The 24,123-nt window shown below is 47.1% G+C and overlaps 1 protein-coding gene across 1 annotated transcript in view; it reads right to left on the bottom strand.

The window, feature by feature from the left end:
- Positions 1–16,148: 16,148 nt before the first annotated feature.
- LOC139469653 (calponin homology domain-containing protein DDB_G0272472-like) overlaps positions 16,149–24,123 on the bottom strand; it is a 73,858-nt gene continuing 65,883 nt past the window's right edge. Inside the window, exon 13 of the mRNA XM_071251882.1 lies at positions 16,149–16,372. Coding sequence (XP_071107983.1) covers positions 16,217–16,372 — 156 coding nt within the window. The 3' untranslated portion in view covers positions 16,149–16,216. The remainder of the gene's footprint in view (positions 16,373–24,123) is intronic.

The raw sequence follows: 24,123 nt of genomic DNA, 5'->3' as shown, positions 1-24,123 counted from the left end.
CTAATCCAGGACTCGCCGGAGATCAGCTTCCATACAGCAACAACGTCAGACAGTTATTCTTTCTGAGATCTTCAGAGCTGTTTGGTTCTTTATGAACGATAGCAGACAGAGATTCGTTCTCTGAGGGATTCTCTGGTGTTCCTCCAGTCATTGATGGTGTGTGTTCGGGAAGACCAAACCATGATGCATGGGCAGACGTACACACTGAAACCTGACACAGTTGAATCTGAAGCCAGCCTTGAGATCTACAATCTCACCAGGTAGCAAGCGCTTCCATCTCTTTTAACCTTAAATCTGACACTGTAGCAACCGCTTCACACTATTTTAACCTTGAATCTGACACTGTAGCAACCGCTTCCATCTCTTTTAACCTTACATCTGACACTGTAGCAACCGCTTCACACTATTTTAACCTTAAATCTGACACTGTAGCAACCGCTTCCATCTATTTTAACCTTGAATCTGACACTGTAGCAACCGCTTCCATCTATTTTAACCTTGAATCTGACACTGTAGCAACCGCTTCTGTCTATTTTAACCTTACATCTGACACTGCAGCAACCGCTTCTGTCTATTTTAACCTTACATCTGACACTGCAGCAACCGCTTCTGCCTATTTTGACCTTGAATCTGACTCTGTAACATTCCATCTATATTGACCTTGAATCTGATCCTGTAGCAACCGCTTCCATATATTTTTACCTTACATCTGACTCTGTAACATTCCATCTATATTAACCTTGAATCTGGCACTGCAGCAACCGCTTCCGTCTATTTTGACCTTGCATCTGACACTGCAGCAACCGCTTCCATCTATTTTAACCTTATATCTGACACTGTAGCAACCGCTTCCGTCTATTTTAACCTTACATCTGACACTGTAGCAACCGCTTCCGTCTATTTTAACCTTACATCTGACACTGCAGCAACCGCTTCCGTCTATTTTGACCTTGCATCTGACACTGTAGCAACCGCTTCCGTCTATTTAAACCTTACATCTGACACTGCAGCAACTGCTTCCGTCTATTTTAACCTTACATCTGACACTGCAGCAACCGCTTCTGTCTATTTTAACCTTACATCTGACACTGCAGCAACCGCTTCCATCTATTTTTACCTTACATCTGACACTGCAGCAACCGCTTCCATCTATTTTTACCTTACATCTGACACTGCAGCAACCGCTTCCATCAACTTTAACCTTACATCTGACACTGCAGCAACCGCTTCCGTCTATTTTAACCTTGAATCCTACTCCATGGTTCATCCATTGAGGTTTTTACAGTAGTTGTCTCGTGCTTGAGGGTGGTGTCCCTCACAGTAGCTTCTGTTATGAATAATTCGCAGTTTGTATCAAACATGATTCGCGCAGGGGAAACTGGGTCTACACTCTCAACGTATGTTTCACTCATGCAGCCACATTAAGCTGTCTCCGGACAGTTGATGTTCTTGACGCGCGTTACATCTCTCCAGTGTCTCCAAAGATAAAATTAGGAAATCCGTTAAAGTTTTATAACAGGCCGTCGCCTTATAAAAGGTCACGTTTCAAAATTATTGTTAACAAACGGTTTCTATATTATCTGAGGGGGCGGTCGGGTAGCCTAGTGGTTAAAGCGTTCGCTCGTCACGCCGAAGACCCGGGTTCGATTCCCGACATGGGTACAATGTGTGAAGCCCATTTCTGGTGTCCCCCGCCGTGATATTGCTGGAATATTGCTAAAAGCGGCGTTAAACCATACTCACTCACTCACTCACTATATTATCTGATGTACAATTGAGTCAGGCAGTAATCTGTAAGAGAGAATAAACGGTTTTTAACGCGGCAGTTCCTATTCCACCTACGTCACTGCGGCATAAACATCGAGTCTGGGCCGTGCAGTTGGAAACCAGTGATTCAAAACATGAGAAACGATCCACGGGAATAATTTTGTTTCTGATTGAACAAAATGAGAACATTCAATTGTCGTTCCCTTGGTATTAGTCATCCTTAAAATGGTCAATATTCCCGAGAGCATACACTCAGATTCAGACCTTCACTTGCACTATAAGTAACCCTGTAGCAGTCTAATGCCGTGCATCTACCCACATAAGCTTGTCCAGGTTCTACGGGGAGAGTACATTAAGATGAGGATATATCTATCAAGCCAGCTTCAGACAGTCGACAGCCCACGCTCCAGGCATCTCCGCGACTACTCCCACATATAAATGGTGGAGGGATGCCTGGTGTCCAACAACCGCGTCACGACGACGGCGTCTGCGGCGGTGACCCTCCTCCTTCACGTATCCATTTGTCAACGCTGCAGCGTGTACTGAGACACCAGGGGGCCAAGTACCCGGACCCTCTAGCCGGACCCACCCGGAATCCGAGTCGGGTCTCGGGCCACGACCCAGATGTAAAACATACGCCTTAAGGAGTTGAGTGAGACATCATGGGCTAAGTACCCGTCCCTTCTGCCCGGACCCACCCGGTACCCGGGCAGGCTTCGGGGCACGATCCAGATGTAAAACATCCTCTTGAAGAAGCGGCTAGAAGATGTGCGATAGCCCCACTTGAATCTTGAGCAGATTCATGAGATGGTCGCTCGCCTCGTGGGCAAGGAGGGACGTCCTGTACTCCTCGCGTATGGAAGAGGCTGGGATGTATCCGAGGACGCAAACAGATCGCTGTCTGTACAGAGAATTATCACCTATTATGGTCTCTAGCTTATCTCGGAGGAATTTAATGTCTATTTACTATCCACTTGAAGTGAATGCTTGTGTTGTGAAAGATAACATCAACAGATTACAAGCCACCCGAGAAAATTCCAGCAGAGAATCCTATACGAGGGACAACAGATGCGTGCTGGCCAATTTGGATGAGAGTCTCGTGGAGCTTACACGGGATCATTCTGGTGAAAAAGCTGCCACTCGAAGCCTGTCAATCAACTAGTTTACTTACAAGAGATCAGTTTGGGAGAGCGTACATATATCTATCACCTCGTGTGTGTCGTCTGCTCACAGGTCTCCTTACTGCCTCACGCCTCCCCGAGAGAACACGTCACTGTCACTTGAACTAAGCCCCTCACGTCGGCAGTAATGGAAGAAAGCAGTACCTTCAAGTCTCCATTGAAAAGTCTCGAGTTCTTTCTGACACGAAAATCCATTGATATAACAGATCATTTAACATTAAGCGGTACTGTCAAATCATTTTGGCCACATCACAAATTGTCGAGTATCATCGACAGAATGGTGGGGGAGTCTTCACTGGTTTAACCGACACTCGTCATGCGGAAGAATGTCATCATGGCCGCTACCAACAGCGGTCCGACATCACGGGGAGGAGCTTTTAGTTCACACGATGTCCCTTTAAATGTTTAGCTTGTGGTTGTATGCTGACGTCAGCATTCTTCATGTCACTACCGCCCGTAATACTCGAGTGTGGGCCAGCTATACCAGGTGTAGATATACCAGATATACAAGTGGTAGATAGTATAAGCAACCTTCCGCACCGTCATGACAGAGTGAGTGAATGAGTGTGTGATATGGATTTAACGCTGATTTGAACAGTATTCCAGTTCTATCACGGCGTGTCAGTTTAATGTGAGAGAAAAGCCAGACGTGATGCAGGTCTCAAGACGTTTACTCCTTTGGTGAAACCCACGAGCACGGGTATGGTGCTGACAAACCTAGAAACATAATCGGGGCGAACCTATGATCATAGGTTCCTTGTGTGCCCAAGGGAAGAGACTTGGCGAGTTGCGGTACCTTAGACGTCTGCCCCTCGTCACAGAGCTTGACCAATTGTGTGTCAAGAAAACGTTTTATTAGTCTGATAATTGTGACATCTACCCATCAACGAAACACTGATCTGCCAATAGTTATACATTGGGACACTTCGGATTCTATCAGGAAATATCAAGCCGTTACTTTGCATCGCCGTTCCAGACGCGTGGGTTGTGTTGAAGATTTGAAATTTGATCACTGACGTTGCAAATAAAAAGAACGAGACAAATGTCTCTCAAGCTCTTCACCCAGCGGAATCCACCCTGTTGAACGTGGAGCTCGATGGTGGTTGCTGTGTCAGAGTGTCCAGAGATCTGAGTCTGACGTAGTAACAACGAATGCCATCAGGGAACACGATCAACAGTGTCTTCATAAATTGCTGGAATGTTGGCCCCATAAAGATCATAAAAGCAACCCATACTTACCGTAAAGGTCGACTATGCTTGTCGTAAGAGGCGACTAATATGATCGGGTGGTTGAAGCATGTCATCGCATACCAATTGCGTGGATCGATTGCCGTCATATAGCTGGAATATTGAAGAGTGCGGTGTTAAACAACAAACAAACAACAAACTCAGGGTGAAACCAAACAAGCCTGTAAACACACGTTAGCTTGCTGCACTGAACACAGAGAATATAGTCACTAACCCAGGGCACGGTGGTATGGTCCTGACAAACCTAGAAACATTGTCTGGGTGAACGGACTCTGGGTTCCTGGTGCGCCTGAGGTGTCGTTTGTTTGTGTGTTTGTTGTTTAACGCCGCACTCAGCAAAATTTCAGCTATATGGCAGCGGTCTGTAAATAATTGAGTCTGGATAAGGTACCCAAATCTGAAAATGCGGCGCCATAGACAGCTGGGCCACTCATGTCCCCTTGAACACAGACAAGAAAGCTGTGTATTACACTTGTGTGTGGAACAGGACCTAGCTTTCTCACAAAAAGATGAACTTTGTTGAGTGGAGTTGACAAATAAAGGTTCCCATAATATACATCCTATAGGTAAGCACATGTGAGGTTAAACGTCGCGTTCATACACTTTTAGTGACCTGCATAGTGTGTGTGCGTGCGTGCGTGCTCGCGTGCGTGTGCGCGTGCTTGTGCGAGCAGCAGGCTGGGTAACAAGGCTGCCAGGGAATCATACCAACACGGGGCAGACGCTCTATAGACTACACTCGGAGGTCTTTCGAAAGACCATTGTGGCTATATGCCAAACCAATTATCACATGCCATCTGGACTCTTTCAGACACAAACTACTTATCTTCGAGTATGACATTATTCATATGGAATGTTTTGACTTCCGGTGTTAAGGTGGACAATTGCCTTGCCTTTGCATGTGTTTGTGATGGGTACCACAGTGAGGCAGGAGACGTTTACCTTTTTGTAAACACCTAGTACCATCATTAGCTGATAGTGATTCAGAAACACATGCAAGGATTTCTTATGAATATGGAAATTGTTTTATCGCTTTTATTATTGTTATTGTTTTGGACCCTTGAATGAGCTGTGCCCCAATGTAGATATACCACTCAACATTCGAAAAGGATACTGGTATATGCATACCATTCCAATAAACAGGGCATAAGCGTGCATCGTGGTCGGACAGGAAATCCCTTATAGTGGTACTGTATGTTGTTATTCTAAAATGTGTCAAACAATAATATATATGCATTGACAAATCAAGATTCAGGGAAAGTGTTTATTTTCAGAACATCCACACATATCTGTGACTATTAACACACCTGTAATTGCACACAGACCTCAACACCTGGAGCATTGCTGTATGCATGGTGAAGCCCATCAATATGATGACAAGCACCTGGCATAGTGCCCCACATTGTAGGAGTAGGTGGCATAGTACCTGACATTTTTAGAGAGACATTGTAGAGAGAGTGCCTGATATTGTTGGGAGTACCCAATATAGTAGAGAGTACCCAACAAAGTAGAAAGTACCTAACATAGGGAGTACCTGACATAAAGAGTACCCAACATTGTAGAGAGTACTTGACATTGTATATTGGAGATTGTATATTGGAAATCAAGGTTAACAAAGCAGTTTTCTCTGATGTTAAACACGCAGAATTACTAGGTAATTGCTTCCCACACTGTAACAAGACACAGAAACAGCAGATATCATCATCATCATCATCTCTTTAAGGTGTGGAAGCGATGCTGATGGTATTGATATCTACACATTAAAGTGACATTAGTAGACCCGAGGAAATGGTTGGACGGACAGCTGATGGGAGAGTCATTCTTAGCATGGTGAGACACAGCAGACGAGTGTAATGAGAATACATCAATAGCACACACTTGCCCATTGTTGGCTAACCGTTGACACACAACCACCCCTATCACACATGAGCTGTTGCTATTGTTGCCAACATGACATGTGATAGGAGTTTGGCCTACATACACTGCAGCAGCCCCTGGACACCGACCCAGACACCCCATCCTGAGAACCGTGAGTGTGTGTGGTCAGTGACAGACCCAGACACCCCATCCTAAGATCTGTGAGTGTGTGTGGTCAGTGACAGATCCAGACACCCCATCCTGAGATCTGTGAGTGTGTGTGGTCAGTGATAGACCAAGACACCCCATCCTGAGATCTGTGAGTGTGTGTGGTCAGTGACAGATCCAGACACCCCCATCCTGAGATCTGTGAGTGTGTGTGGTCAGTGACAGACCCAGACACCCCCATCCTGAGATCTGTGAGTGTGGTCAGTGACAGACCCAGACACCCCCATCCTGAGATCTGTGAGTGTGGTCAGTGACAGACCCAGACAACCCCATCCTGAGATCTGTGAGTGTGGTCAGTGACAGATCCAGACACCCCCATCCTGAGATCTGTGATTGTGTGTGGTCAGTGACAGATCCAGACACCCCCATCCTGAGATCTGTGAGTGTGTGTGGTCAGTGACAGACCCAGACACCCCATCCTGAGATCTGTGAGTGTGTGTGGTCAGTAACAGACCCAGACACCCCATCCTGAGATCTGTGAGTGTGGTCAGTGACAGATCCAGACACCCCCATCCTGAGAACTGTGAGTGTGTGTGGTCAGTGACAGACCCAGAAACCCCCATCCTGAGATCTGTGAGTGTGGTCAGTGACAGATCTAGACACCCCCATCCTGAGAACTGTGAGTGTGGTCAGTGACAGACCAAGACACCCCATCCTGAGATCTGTGAGTGTGTGTGGTCAGTGACAGACCAAGACACCCCATCCTGAGATCTGTGAGTGTGGTCAGTGACAGACCCCGACACCCCCATCCTGAGATCTGTGAGTGTGGTCAGTGACAGACCCAGACACCCCCATCCTGAGATCTGTGAGTGTGGTCAGTGACAGACCCAGACAACCCCATCCTGAGATCTGTGAGTGTGTGTGGTCAGTGACAGACCCAGACACCCCCATCCTGAGATCTGTGAGTGTGGTCAGTGACAGACCCAGACACCCCCATCCTGAGATCTGTGAGTGTGTGTGGTCAGTGACAGACCCAGACACCCCCATCCTGAGATCTGTGAGTGTGGTCAGTGACAGACCCAGACACCCCCATCCTGAGATCTGTGAGTGTGGTCAGTGACAGACCCAGACAACCCCATCCTGAGATCTGTGAGTGTGGTCAGTGACAGATCCAGACACCCCCATCCTGAGATCTGTGATTGTGTGTGGTCAGTGACAGATCCAGACACCCCCATCCTGAGATCTGTGAGTGTGTGTGGTCAGTGACAGACCCAGACACCCCATCCTGAGATCTGTGAGTGTGTGTGGTCAGTAACAGACCCAGACACCCCATCCTGAGATCTGTGAGTGTGGTCAGTGACAGATCCAGACACCCCCATCCTGAGAACTGTGAGTGTGTGTGGTCAGTGACAGACCCAGAAACCCCCATCCTGAGATCTGTGAGTGTGGTCAGTGACAGATCTAGACACCCCCATCCTGAGAACTGTGAGTGTGGTCAGTGACAGACCAAGACACCCCATCCTGAGATCTGTGAGTGTGTGTGGTCAGTGACAGACCAAGACACCCCATCCTGAGATCTGTGAGTGTGGTCAGTGACAGACCCCGACACCCCCATCCTGAGATCTGTGAGTGTGGTCAGTGACAGACCCAGACAACCCCATCCTGAGATCTGTGAGTGTGGTCAGTGACAGATCCAGACACCCCATCCTGAGATCTGTGAGTGTGTGTGGTCAGTAACAGACCCAGACACCCCATCCTGAGATCTGTGAGTGTGGTCAGTGACAGATCCAGACACCCCCATCCTGAGAACTGTGAGTGTGTGTGGTCAGTGACAGACCCAGAAACCCCCATCCTGAGATCTGTGAGTGTGGTCAGTGACAGATCTAGACACCCCCATCCTGAGAACTGTGAGTGTGGTCAGTGACAGATCCAGACACCCCCATCCTGAGAACTGTGAGTGTGTGTGTGGTCAGTGACAGACCAAGACACCCCATCCTGAGATCTGTGAGTGTGTGTGGTCAGTGGCAGACCAAGACACCCCATCCTGAGATCTGTGAGTGTGTGTGGTCAAGGTGTCCTTCTGGTTCCAGTTCGGATGAAAACTGGACTTTTACAGTCCGCTAACTTCCTTGCCTTTGGAAGGTTGATGGAGGACACAGCACCATCACTGTCTCATGTCAGCACTCAGCCAAAAGCGAAAATTGGTCATGTAAAGAGTGAGTGAGTGAGCGAGTGATTAGATTTTACTGCACTTTTACAGATATTCCTACAGCATCACGGCAGGCAACACCAGAAATGGTTTGGTAACGAAAACTTTGTTTTGATTCTACATCTACTTGGCATCAATGTGGGTGACAATTTAAGACACTTCATCACTTCATGCTTGAGGCAGTAATAATACCTTCACTACTTGGAGCTATAAGGCTCTGCAGCTCCCCTGTGTCCAGGTAGTTGTAGTGTCCTATCTACCGAAATGTCGAAAATAATATTGTCATGTTCAGGCAGAAGACTTATGACAGGGCTGATGGCTCACTTTACCATTCAATCTAATACATACATCATCAACTTGACACTCAGATGTCACAATCATGACATCTGATACCAAACTACTTGTGGTTGATATCATGAGCATAACAAATGCATATATAAGACTTGAACAATCAGCCAGACTATTGACGATTTACTTCTTTACAAAACTGACAAAATCCAACTAAAGTGCCTGTATATAGAGCAATCAAGATTAGCAACTGGAAATACAAAACAATGAAGAAATGCACAGTAATGCACACTCCAAATATTAAAGACATTAATGACTTAGGAGGAGATATACTTGTCCCCCAAACTGGAGGAAACATTTTAAAAGATCTACACCAATAAATCCGAATTTACTTATTCTAATGATACCAGGTGTTCGCAAAACCGGTTAGCGTGTCCTGCTCTACCAGTAGAACCTGCCATGTGAAGGTCAAGGTCACTATAGAGATTACCCTGGAGGACGTAGTCCTCACTTCAGTAATGCACACAGGTATTGACACCAAACCTTTTATTGTCCTTGGTGTCAGATTTGCCAAATTTGACACACCAAACACCAACCAAACAAAAGAATTTACCTATTTACAATATTTGAAACAAACTCATATCTGACAGACTTCATGAATTTATTTCCATTAATGTACAATGTCAACTCTTTAATGGCAGCACAAAGAAATACAAACTTTCATTGGTCTGATATTAAACTAATACAATATATTATCCAAGAAAATATGCAATATCACCTAATAGCAGTTCTGCCCAGTAACTGTGACAATGAGAGCACAGTCGCCTGGCCAGCTTTGATCAGAGACCATGACATGGTGGTTATGCTGTAGAAGCAGAATATGTAGGAGACTCAGAGAAAAGGATTAATACTTTCTGAATAGAGCTAGGCATAAGGTACATCTAAAACTCTCATACTAAAACAATACATTTCAACTGTGTATCAACAATAGCTGAGGAACAGTATCACAACAACTCAGTCAAATATCATCTTTGATAAATAAACACTTCAAGCTGTAACAAATCTGGTGGACATTCTCACCTTCCAAAAATGTCATTACAGTAATAACAATACACTTGTTGCACTATTACATCAACACTACAGAGGAATAGGGGAACTGAATATTGACTGAAGTCAACATGTGCCATTGTTAACCCATCAGTGAATGGGTACCCAGTAGGATGCCACTGTTAACCCACCAGTGAATGGGTACCCAGTAGGATGTGACAGTTAACCCACCAGTGAATGGGTACCCAGTAGGATGCCATTGTTAACCCACCAGTGAATGGGTACCCAGTAGGATGCCATTGTTAACCCACCACTGAATGGTTACCCAGTAGGATGCCACTGTTAACCCACCAGTGAATGGGTACCCAGTAGGATGCCATTGTTAACCCACCAGTGAATGGGTACCCAGTAAGATGCCATTGTTAACCCACCAGTGAATGGGTACCCAGTAGGATGCCACTGTTAACCCACCAGTGAATGGTTACCCAGTAGGTGCCACAGTTAACCCACCAGTGAATGGTTACCCAGTAGGGTGCCATTGTTAACCCACCAGTGAATGGGTACCCAGTAGGATGTCATTGTTAACCCACCAGTGAATGGGTACCCAGTAGGATGCCACTGTTAACCCACCAGTGAATGGGTACCCAGTAGGATGCCATTGTTAACCCACCAGTGAATGGGTACCCAGTAGGATGCCATTGTTAACCCACCAGTGAATGGTTACCCAGTAGGATGCCACTGTTAACCCACCAGTGAATGGGTACCCAGTAGGATGCCATTGTTAACCCACCAGTGAATGGGTACCCAGTAAGATGCCATTGTTAACCCACCAGTGAATGGGTACCCAGTAGGATGCCACTGTTAACCCACCAGTGAATGGTTACCCAGTAGGATGTGACTGTTAACCCACCAGTGAATGGTTACCCAGTAGGGTGCCATTGTTAACCCACCAGTGAATGGGTACCCAGTAGGATGTCATTGTTAACCCACCAGTGAATCGGTACCCAGTAGGATGCCTCTGTTAACCCACCAGTGAATGGGTACCCAGTAGGATGCCACTGTTAACCCACCAGTGAATGGGTACCCAGTAGGATGCCATTGTTAACCCACCAGTGAATGGGTACCCAGTAGGATGCCATTGTTAACCCACCAGTGAATGGGTACCCAGTAGGATGCCATTGTTAACCCACCAGTGAATGGTTACCCAGTAGGATGCCACTGTTAACCCACCAGTGAATGGGTACCCAGTAGGATGCCACTGTTAACCCACCAGTGAATGGGTACCCAGTAGGATGTGACTGTTAACCCACCAGTGAATGGGTACCCAGTAGGATGCCACTGTTAACCCACCAGTGAATGGGTACCCAGTAGGATGCCATTGTTAACCCACCAGTGAATGGGTACCCAGTAGGATGCCATTGTTAACCCACCAGTGAATGGGTACCCAGTAGGTGCCATTGTTAACTCACCAGTGAATTGGTACCCAGTAGGGTGCCATTGTTAACCCACCAGTGAATGGGTACCCAGTAGGATGCCACTGTTAACCCACCAGTGAATGGTTACCCAGTAGGTGCCACAGTTAACCCACCAGTGAATGGGTACCCAGTAGGATGCCATTGTTAACCCACCAGTGAATGGGTACCCAGTAGGTGCCACAGTTAACCCACCAGTGAATGGTTACCCAGTAGGATGCCACTATTAACCCACCAGTGAATGGGTACCCAGTAGGATGCCACTGTTAACCCACCAGTGAATGGGTACCCAGTAGGATGCCATTGTTAACCCATCAGTGAATGGGTACCCAGTTGGATGCCATTGTTAACCCACCAGTGAATGGGTACCCAGTAGGATGCCACTGTTAACCCACCAGTGAATGGGTACCCAGTAGGATGCCATTGTTAACCCACCAGTGAATGGGTACCCAGTAGGATGCCACTGTTAACCCACCAGTGAATGGGTACCCAGTAGGATGCCACTGTTAACCCACCAGTGAATGGGTACCCAGTAGGATGCCATTGTTAACCCACCAGTGAATGGGTACCCAGTAGGATGCCATTGTTAACCCACCAGTGACTGGGTACCCAGTAGGATGCCACTGTTAACCCACCAGTGAATGGGTACCCAGTAGGATGCCATTGTTAACCCACCAGTGACTGGGTACCCAGTAGGATGCCACTGTTAACCCACCAGTGAATGGGTACCCAGTAGGATGCCATTGTTAACCCACCAGTGACTGGGTACCCAGTAGGATGCCACTGTTAACCCACCAGTGAATGGGTACCCAGTAGGATGCCACTGTTAACCCACCAGTGACTGGGTACCCAGTAGGATGTGACTGTTAACCCACCAGTGAATGGGTACCCAGTAGGATGTGACTGTTAACCTGCTGGCCCTCGCGGGTAGCTTTGGTTGTAGGCTCCCAAGGGAGCTGAGAGTGAAATTTGAATGCACACAGATCCATTGAATGTGGTAATAATGGTAAGTTTTGAGCATGAAATCCATCATGGAAAAGTTCAAGACACACGGATTATCATTATTATTATTAAATCTTGATGTGAGTGTAAAAAAGCAATGCCGATGTATTTCCTTGATATGGATGCCATCCAATTCACAGCCCGTTGGCCACTGTACACTAGCTGACTATACTCTGTCTACACAAGCTACATACTTCTACACACTAGCACAGATATACTTCATAATGCTGTACAGTTTCATTAAATGCTGATATAAAAATTAAATTCTTCTCATTTCAGACAACAAACTATGTATAAGATCTATACATCCTGTACATGATGTGAACGTGTCCTGGACACTGTCCTAACTGTAACAGCATCAATTGTTCGTACCCCTGAAGCTGGCAACAACAAGTACCATCACTACACTGTCACGAACACAATTGAATTTCAAATTACTTTCATGATTATTCTCGGTTAGAAATTATTCTTATTTTCACAAGTCCAAAATAGCGATCTGCGGCAGAGTTACATGATAGTTAAAGCGGTATTCCACAAGCCAAAGTCACTGGTCCTTACAGACTTTTCTCATCAAAACCCTGTTTGCACAAACAGCTAGGAAATAAGTTACAGCTCCTGTTCATATTAATAGTCAAAGTCTGTTTACTTTAAACAGCCCAAAAGGAATCTTTAATGACAGATCTGTTGGGGTAATAGTTTCATGAAACTTGTGATATAATCGGCCGACCCTTTCGTAAAAGAACACTGTTCTCTAACAAGAAAAACACAGAAAAACACTGTCACTGAGAAGCAAATATAATTTGTCAAATGCTGCAAGGTAATCCATCATATCACACAAAATAAACACAAGAAATACTGTGGTATGTTGTAAAATGCATATTGATATAAAAACAAATACCATTTTGATATAGATCATGTAAAATGTAAATACTGAGACAGACTAAGAAATAACCCTGAACATGTTATCTACAAAATCTCAATTACAAAATCTGTTCCTAATGATATCTTAACATAAAGGGAAAAAATAGGTTTGACATTTAAACTCTATAACATTAGTACATTTACATTCTCTACAGCTGTTGTCGGCCGTTATGAAGATCCCGATGTCCCACCTGTAGAGTCCCAGGGTGTATTCACATATATAGGGCAGAGCTCACAGGTAATATCTGCCTCAATAGCACAGCTTGTAACCTAGGTGAACTAGTTATGGTGTAACATGACATGAAGATATATAACACGATATGAAAGACATTATACATGTGGGATTACATGATAAGGAAAACTGTTCATACAGGCATCCATTCTTGTGTGCATTCACTCTGTGGAAACATGTGACAAAGGTTGGCGATATGTACACACACACAATAGTATGGGTTGATTATATGGCAACACTACAACATCGGTGGCCTTAATGTAGCAGCAAGATTAAATACAACAACAGAATGCCACACTATCAATTTCCCATTTCACAATGTTAACAGCACACTTTAACAAGCAACCCTTCACCCAATAATGAAGGCCAAAATCAAGTCCTTCACTTACATGCCATTGAAAAGTTTATTCTACTAATGCATGACTTCTGTATTTAGTCTTTTCATCCCCGGGCGTACTGCTTCCCAACACACTGCTTTCATATAAAATCGGCGACAATATTTTCCATACAGCTAGTTGGAAGTTATGGCAGAGCTCTGTGTGTGGTCCCCCCTCCTGACGGTCCCCTCTCTTCCACTCCCCATTACAACAGGGGGCGGGGCAGCCACAGTGGGTGTGGTCAAGACTCACTTTCACTCTCCAATCAAGGAGTTTATCAACGCAACCTTTCACAACAATTTCTAATAGATTTTTCTTGGAGCATGCAGCATATTAGAAAGATGGATTAGGTAGCAGCTGATCTGAAAGCTGATTGGCTGACCCTGTACCTACCTGCCATGTTGTGCCTGGGTTCTAAGCAAGGAAGTGTTCACTAACAATAATGATCATAACCCGGTCTGTCAGCCCCGGGAGACCAGGGAGAGCTGAACCAGGTGGGAGGCCACATCACACTAAATGATGGAACAAGCTCGAAAAAAAACTAAGTGGCAATATAAAAAACACATGAATCGGCTTGTAAAATGGTAGTTCGTATGACATCAACATGTTCATGAGGAACAAACTACTAACTTCAAATTGAACACACACAAGCAAAATTGGAAATGCACACAATTTAAATGGTAAAATATTGTTTGTATAACATGTCTTTGGCTGTGTCAATCAAACAAATGCAATCGAAAAAATAAAAGAACAGCTGCTCTTCCCCCCCAGACAGACCCACAGAACTCCAGTGAACTTACAGAGGGCCATTCTCCACGGTGTTCATAGCCGGTCTAGATTTGGTTGTAAGTAACTTGTACTCAGACAGTCTCAGTGTAATAAGCATAAGCATAATAATTTACTGCTAGAATGATATTTAATTACGTCATAACCAGAGAACAGTCAGTCTTGAATAAAAGCCGAAACAGATTCCATAGGCGTAAAGGCAAAATGGTAATGAGAATCATATAAATGGATCACTGAAAATCAGTGATGACACCAGGTGTTTGCGAAAGAGGTAAGCAAGACCTGCTCTACCAGTAGCACCCGTCACTCATATAATTTTCATTAAAACAGTAAGTGCCAGTTTGTACCTATGTAATCGGAGCTGAAACTACAACTAACTGTTTTGAATGACTGTAACCCAGCTGGCAAGGGCTACCAACAAACCCCCGCCTAATCCCCCAGTTTCAGAACCTAGGTAAAGCTAGGGCTGGGAGGGTTCCACACTGAAACACGGCCATGATACTCAACTCAAACATGTACTAGCCCTTATAGTGATAGCAAATGAGGATAACCCTTCAACAGCCCGAGCTTCTACCAGCCTGTGGGATACCATACATACTTTATCAGGTATCCTCTACAGGGCCACTACATCAGTCTATAGGAGCAACATCATGATGCAATAGACACAATGCCCCTCCAACTGGGCACAAAGAATACTGTAAACATATGTTCTTCAGCTTGTTATATTTTTGTGTCTGTGTAAGGAAGCCTATCAAGTCACTCTTACTTCTTGCACATTACGACCTGTGAAGATCCAGGGTAGAATAGGTCTTCAGAAACCCATGCTTGCCCTAAAAGGCAACTATGCTTGTCGTAAGAGTCGACTAACAGGATCGGGTGGTCAGGTTCGCTGACCAATTGCGCGGATCACTGCTCATGATATTAATCACTGGATTGTCTGGTCCAGACCACCATCATAGAGCTGGAATATTGCTGAGTGTGGTGTTAAACAACAAACAAACCAATCTTGCACATTACAGCACAATCATTGCAAATTACCGTACAATTTGTTGCATGTTGCAGTACAAATGTCACAGATTAAGGACAATTTGTTGCACACTACAGTACAATTTGTTGCACATTAATGAATCAATGTTCAAAAGTAAGAATAAAAGTCAAGGGGACCTTGTCAAAACCCCAAGTTTAAGATTAGATCTAAATATTATAGCCAAACAAATCAAGGGTACCCCTTAATTCTGAACAGAGAGATGTGCTATTACGTAAGATTGTGTTGAAGTGGTGACCCTGTCTGTGTGGTGTTCTAGGTGGCCCATCTGTGTGGTGTTCTAGTACAAGGTGGTCCTGTCTGTGTGGTGTTCTAGGTAGCCATGCCTGTGTTCTGTTCTTGGTGACCCTGTCTGTGTGGTGTTCTAGGTAGCCATGCCTGTGTTCTGTTCTTGGTGACCCTGTCTGTGTGGTGTTCTAGGTAGCCATGCCTGTGTTCTGTTCTTGGTGACCCTGTCTGTGTGGTGTTCTAGGTGGCCCTGTCTGTGTGGTGTTGTAGTACAAGGTGGTCCTGTCTGTGTGGTGTTCTAGTACAAGTCAGATGTGACCACGTCTGTGTGGTGTTCTAGGTAGCCATGCCTGTGTTCTGTTCTTGGTGACTCTGTCTGTGTGGTGTTCTAGTACAAGTCAGAGGTGGCCACGTCTGTCTTGGCCCCGATGCGGACGAGTCGGAGATGTTCCTTCTCGTGTTCCTTCATCAGATACTTGTCCTCCTGCAGATGCTGGCGATGACTCTGCAGCTTCATGTAGCTCTCCTCCCGCTGGGCATGTACCTGCCGAACACAGAGGAAAATAGTCAAGACAAACAAACAGGTACAGAGGCAGGTACAACACACAGGTACAGAGGCAGGTACAACATACAGGTACAGGGGCAGGTACAACACACAGGTACAGGGGCAGGTACAACACACAGGTACAGGGGCAGGCACAACAAACAGGTACAGGGGCAGGTACAACAAACAGGTACAATGCACAGGTACAGGGGCAGGTACAACACACAGGTACAGGGGCAGGTACAACAAACAGGTACAGGGGCAGGTACAAAAAACAGGTACAGGGGCAGGTACAACAAACAGGTACAGAGGCAGGTACAACACACAGGTACAGGGGCAGGTACAACACACAGGTACAGGGGCAGGTACAACAAACAGGTACAGGGGCAGGTACAACAAACAGGTACAGGGGCAGGTATAACACACAGGTACAGGGGCAGGTACAACACACAGGTACAGGGGCAGGTACAACACACAGGTACAGGGGCAGGTACAACACACAGGTACAGGGGCAGGTATAACACACAGGTACAGGGGCAGGTACAACACACAGGTTCAGGGCCAGGTACAATGCACAGGTACAGGGGCAGGTATAACATACAGGTACAGGGGCAGGTATAACACACAGGTACAGGGGCAGGTATAACACACAGGTACAGGGGCAGGTATAACACACAGGTACAGGGGCAGGTACAACACACAGGTACAGGGGCAGGTATAACACACAGGTACAGGGGCAGGTATAACATACAGGTACAGGGGCAGGTATAACACACAGGTACAGGGGCAGGTATAACACACAGGTACAGGGGCAGGTATAACATACAGGTACAGGGGCAGGTATAACACACAGGTACAGGGGCAGGTATAACACACAGGTACAGGGGCAGGTATAACACACAGGTACAGGGGCAGGTACAACACACAGGTACAGGGGCAGGTATAACACACAGGTACAGGGGCAGGTACAACACACAGGTTCAGGGCCAGGTACAATGCACAGGTACAGGGGCAGGTATAACACACAGGTACAGGGGCAGGTACAACACACAGGTACAGGGGCAGGTATAACACACAGGTACAGGGACAGGTACAACACACAGGTATAACACACAGGTACAGGGGCAGGTACAACACACAGGTACAGGGGCAGGTACAACAAACAGGTACAGGGGCAGGTATAACACACAGGAACAGGGGCAGGTACAACACACAGGAACAGGGGCAGGTACAACACACAGGTACAGAGGCAGATACAACACACAGGTACAGAGGCAGGTACAACACACAGGAACAGGGGCAGGTACAACACACAGGTACAGGGGCAGTTACAACACACAGGTACAGGGGCAGGTACAACACACAGGTACAGGGGCAGGTACAACACACAGGTACAGAGGCAGATACAACAAACAGGTACAGGGGCAGGTACAACAAACAGGTACAGGGGCAGGTACAACAAACAGGTACAATGCACAGGTACAGGGGCAGGTACAACACACAGGTACAGGGGCAGGTACAACACACAGGTACAGGGGCAGGTACAACAAACAGGTACAGGGGCAGGTACAACACACAGGTACAGGGGCAGGTACAACAAACAGGTTCAGGGGCAGGTACAACAAACAGGTACAGGGGCAGGTACAACAAACAGGAACAGGGGCAGGTACAACACACAGGTACAGGGGCAGGTACAACACACAGGTACAGGGGCAGGTAAAACACACAGGAACAGAGGCAGGTACAACACACAGGTACAGAGGCAGATACAACACACAGGTACAGAGGCAGGTACAACACACAGGAACAGGGGCAGGTACAACACACAGGTACAGGGGCAGGTACAACACACAGGTACAGGGGCAGGTACAACACACAGGTACAGGGGCAGGTACAACACACAGGAACAGGGGCAGGTAAAACACACAGGTACAGGGGCAGGTACAACACACAGGTACAGGGGCAGGTAAAACACACAGGTATAACACACAGGCATAACACACAGGTACATGGGCAGGTACAACACACAGGTACAGGGGCAGTTACAACACACAGGTACAGGGGCAGGTACAACACACAGGTACAGGAGCAGTTACAACACACAGGAACAGGGGCAGGTACAACACACAGGTACAGGGGCAGGTAAAACACACAGGAACAGAGGCAGGTACAACACACAGGTACAGGGGCAGGTACAACACACAGGTACAGGGGCAGTTACAACACACAGGAACAGGGGCAGGTACAACACACAGGTACAGGAGCAGTTACAACACACAGGAACAGGGGCAGGTACAACACACAGGTACAGGAGCAGGTACAACACACAGGTACAGGGGCAGGTACAACACACAGGTACAGGGGCAGGTACAACACACAGGTACAGGGGCAGGTAAAACACACAGGAACAGAGGCAGGTACAACACACAGGTACAGGGGCAGGTACAACACACAGGTACAGGGGCAGGTAAAACACACAGGTATAACACACAGGTATAACACACAGGTACAGGGGCAGGTACAGGGGCAGGTACAACAAACAGGTTCAGGGCCAGGTACAATGCACAGGTACAGGGGCAGGTACAACACACAGGTACAGGGGCAGGTAAAACACACAGGTATAACACACAGGTATAACACACAGGTACAGGGGCAGGTACAGGGGCAGGTACAACAAACAGGTTCAGGGCCAGGTACAATGCACAGGTACAGGGGCAGGTACAACAAACAGGTTCAGGGCCAGGTACAATGCACAGGTACAGGGGCAGGTACAACACACAGGTAGAGGGGCAGGTACAACACACAGGTACAGAGGCAGGAACAACACACAGGTACAGAGGCAGATACAACACACAGGTACAGAGGCAGGAACAACACACAGGTACAGAGGCAGGTACAACACACAGGTACAGGGGCAGGTATAACACACAGGTACAGAGGCAGATACAACACACAGGTACAGAGGCAGGAACAACACACAGGTACAGAGGCAAGAACAACACACAGGTACAGGGGCAGGTATAACACACAGGTACAGGGGCAGGTATAACACACAGGTACAGGGGCAGGAACAACACACAGGTACAGAGGCAGGAACAACACACAGGTACAGAGGCAAGAACAACACACAGGTACAGGGGCAGGTATAACACACAGGTACAGGGGCAGGAACAACACACAGGTACAGAGGCAGGTAAAACACACAGGTACAGGGGCAGGTACAACACACAGGTACAGGGGCAGGAACAACACACAGGTACAGGGGCAGGTACAACACACAGGTACAGAGGCAGTTACAACACACAGGTACAGAGGCAAGAACAACACACAGGTACAGAGGCAGGAACAACACACAGGTACAGGGGCAGGTATAACACACAGGTACAGGGGCAGGTATAACACACAGGTACAGGGGCAGGTATAACACACAGGTACAGGGGCAGGTATAACACACAGGTACAGGGGCAGGTATAACACACAGGTACAGGGGCAGGTACAACACACAGGTACAGGGGCAGGTATAACACACAGGTACAGGGGCAGGTACAACACACAGGTTCAGGGCCAGGTACAATGCACAGGTACAGGGGCAGGTATAACACACAGGTACAGGGGCAGGTACAACACACAGGTACAGGGGCAGGTATAACACACAGGTACAGGGACAGGTACAACACACAGGTATAACACACAGGTACAGGGGCAGGTACAACACACAGGTACAGGGGCAGGTACAACAAACAGGTACAGGGGCAGGTATAACACACAGGTACAGGGGCAGGTACAACACAGGTACAGGGGCAGGTACAACACACAGGTACAGGGGCAGGTACAACACACAGGTACAGGGGCAGGTACAACACACAGGAACAGGGGCAGGTACAACACACAGGTACAGGGGCAGTTACAACACACAGGTACAGGGGCAGGTACAACACACAGGTACAGGGGCAGGTACAACACACAGGTACAGAGGCAGGTACAACAAACAGGTACAGGGGCAGGTACAACAAACAGGTACAATGCACAGGTACAGGGGCAGGTACAACACACAGGTACAGGGGCAGGTACAACAAACAGGTACAGGGGCAGGTACAACACACAGGTACAGGGGCAGGTACAACAAACAGGTTCAGGGCCAGGTACAATGCACAGGTACAGGGGCAGGTACAACAAACAGGTACAGGGGCAGGTACAACAAACAGGAACAGGGGCAGGTACAACACACAGGTACAGGGGCAGGTACAACACACAGGTACAGGGGCAGGTAAAACACACAGGAACAGAGGCAGGTACAACACACAGGTACAGAGGCAGATACAACACACAGGTACAGAGGCAGGTACAACACACAGGTACAGGGGCAGGTACAACACACAGGTACAGGGGCAGTTACAACACACAGGAACAGGGGCAGGTACAACACACAGGTACAGGGGCAGGTACAACACACAGGTACAGGGGCAGGTACAACACACAGGTACAGGGGCAGGTAAAACACACAGGTATAACACACAGGTATAACACACAGGTACAGGGGCAGGTACAGGGGCAGGTACAACAAACAGGTTCAGGGCCAGGTACAATGCACAGGTACAGGGGCAGGTACAACAAACAGGTTCAGGGCCAGGTACAATGCACAGGTACAGGGGCAGGTACAACACACAGGTAGAGGGGCAGGTACAACACACAGGTACAGAGGCAAGAACAACACACAGGAACAGGGGCAGGTACAACACACAGGTAGAGGGGCAGGTATAACACACAGGTACAGAGGCAGATACAACACACAGGTACAGAGGCAGGTACAACACACAGGTACAGAGGCAAGAACAACACACAGGTACAGAGGCAGGAACAACACACAGGTACAGAGGCAAGAACAACACACAGGTAGAGGGGCAGGTACAACACACAGGTACAGAGGCAAGAACAACACACAGGTACAGAGGCAGGAACAACACACAGGTACAGGGGCAGGTACAACACACAGGTACAGAGGCAGGTATAACACACAGGTACAGGGGCAGGAACAACAAACAGGTACAGAGGCAGGAACAACACACAGGTACAGGGGCAGGTACAACAAACAGGTACAGGGGCAGGTACAACAAACAGGTACAGGGGCAGGTACAACAAACAGGTACAGAGGCAGGAACAACACACAGGTACAGGGGCAGGTACAGGGGCAGGTACAACAAACAGGTACAGGGGCAGGTACAACAAACAGGTACAGAGGCAGGTATAACACACAGGTACAGGGGCAGGTACAACAAACAGGTACAGGGGCAGGTACAACACACAGGTACAGGGGCAGGAACAACACACAGGTACAGGGGCAGGTACAACAAACAGGTACAGGGGCAGGTACAATGCACAAGTACAGGGGCAGGTACAACACACAGGTACAGGGGCAGGTATAACACACAGGTACAGGGGCAGGTACAACACACAGGTACAGAGGCAGGTACAACACACAGGTACAGGGGCAGGTACAACACACAGGTACAGGGGCAGGTACAAAAAACAGGTACAGGGGCAGGTACAACACACTGGTACAGGGGCAGGTATAACACACAGGTACAGGGGCAGGAACAACACACAGGTACAGGGGCAGGTATAACGGGCAGGTATAACACACAGGTACAACACACAGGTACAGGGGCAGGTATAACACACAGGTACAGGGACAGGTACAACACACAGGTACAGGGGCAGGTATAACAAACAGGTACAGGGGCAGGTACAACACACAGGTACAGGGGCAGGCACAACACACAGGTACAGGGCCAGGTACAACACACAGGTACAGGGGCAGGTACAACACACAGGTACAGGGGCAGGTACAACACACAGGTACAGGGGCAGGCACAACACACAGGTACAGGGGCAGGTACAACACACAGGTACAGGGGCAGGTACAACACACAGGTACAGGGGCAGGTACAACACACAGGTACAGGGGCAGGAACAACACACAGGTACAGGGGCAGGTACAACACACAGGTACAGGGGCAGGTACAACACACAGGTACAGGGGCAGGAACAACACACAGGTACAGGGGCAGGTACAACACACAGGTACAGGGGCAGGTAAAACACACAGGTACAGGGGCAGGTACAACACACAGGTACAGGGGCAGGTACAACACACAGGTACAGGGGCAGGTAAAACACACAGGTACAGGGGCAGGTATAACACACAGGTATAACACACAGGCATAACACACAGGTACATGGGCAGGTACAACACACAGGTACACGGGCAGGTACAACACACAGGTACATGGGCAGGTACAACACACAGGTACAGAGGCAGGTACAACACACAGGTACATGGGCAGGTACAACACACAGGTACACGGGCAGGTACAACAAACAGGTACAGAGGCAGGTACAACACACAGGCATAACACACAGGCATAACACACAGGTACATGGGCAGGTACAACACACAGGCATAACACACAGGCATAACAAACAGGTACAGAGGCAGGTACAACACACAGGTATAACACACAGGCATAACACACAGGTACAGGGGCAGGTACAACACACAGGTACAGGGGCAGGTATAACACACAGGTATAACACACAGGCATAACACACAGGTACATGGGCAGGTATAACACACAGGTACAGGGGCAGGTACAACACACAGGTACATGGGCAGGTACAACACACAGGTACACGGGCAGGTACAACAAACAGGTACAGAGGCAGGTACAACACACAGGTACAGGAGCAGGTACAACACACAGGTACAGAGACATCACACCAGGTACAGTGGCAGAGGGACAATATAAGAGATTTATTAAGTGGATTCATAAAAAGACAAAAGACAAAAAGATCAAAAGATGACAAATCCCCCCGGCCCCCACAAATTCGAAAGAACAAGTCGTCCGACTGTTACTTTAAGTCCAAATTGATGAGAGAATTTCTATCTAATCTGTCTGTCCGTATACAAGAGTAGTTATTGAGCTATCAAAGCAATACCATGGAATTGGGAGATGAATCTTCGTATTTCTATGTCAGGTACACACCAATATGAACCAATATGAGTCGAAGTCAAACATGGTGACATGGAAACGAAAAAAATATAAATTCTAAACACCCCTAAATAGCAAAAGCACCTCTTCACAACCTGGTCTTTGTGTGTGCAATGTTTCATGAAAGAAAACTTGTTTCAGAGATATGTTCAAATTCAAACTTGTTGCCATGGAAACAGAAAAATTCCAGATTATAAAAATCCCTTTAAAGGAAAAGGCACCAGTAGACAACCTGGTCCTTGTGTGCAAAGTTTCAAGAAAGGGTACCAATTAGATTCAGAGAAATGGTCCGGATAAACACACCACTATCAACAGAGTCAAAGTCAACCTTGTTGCCATGGAAACAGGAAATGTTTTTTCTCCAAAATTTCCAAAATTGCAAAAGGCACCACTTCAACCCCTGATTAATACATGTTTGAATGAAAAATGTTGACTAGGTTTTTTAAGTTCTGCTCAGGAAATGAAACCTAAACAGAGGTAAATGACTCTTACCTTCGTTTCAGCTAAGTCTAATGTGGAATCAAGGAAAAAGGAAATTTTTTAAAAATTCAAAAATAGTAAAAGGCACAAGTTTGGATGAAAACTCTTGCACGGTTCTCAAGTTACTTTCTGGAGACGAAATACAGACGGACTGAGAGACAGACCAGATGATGACTATGCTGGGGGGATAAATAGGGGGGGGGGGGGATATTCTTTTATCTA

Source organism: Haliotis cracherodii, unplaced genomic scaffold, assembly GCF_022045235.1.
Source record: "Haliotis cracherodii isolate W230 unplaced genomic scaffold, xgHalCrac1.p SCAF_2, whole genome shotgun sequence".
Taxonomy (NCBI): domain Eukaryota; kingdom Metazoa; phylum Mollusca; class Gastropoda; order Lepetellida; family Haliotidae; genus Haliotis; species Haliotis cracherodii.
This window is presented reverse-complemented; position numbering and strand designations above follow the sequence as displayed.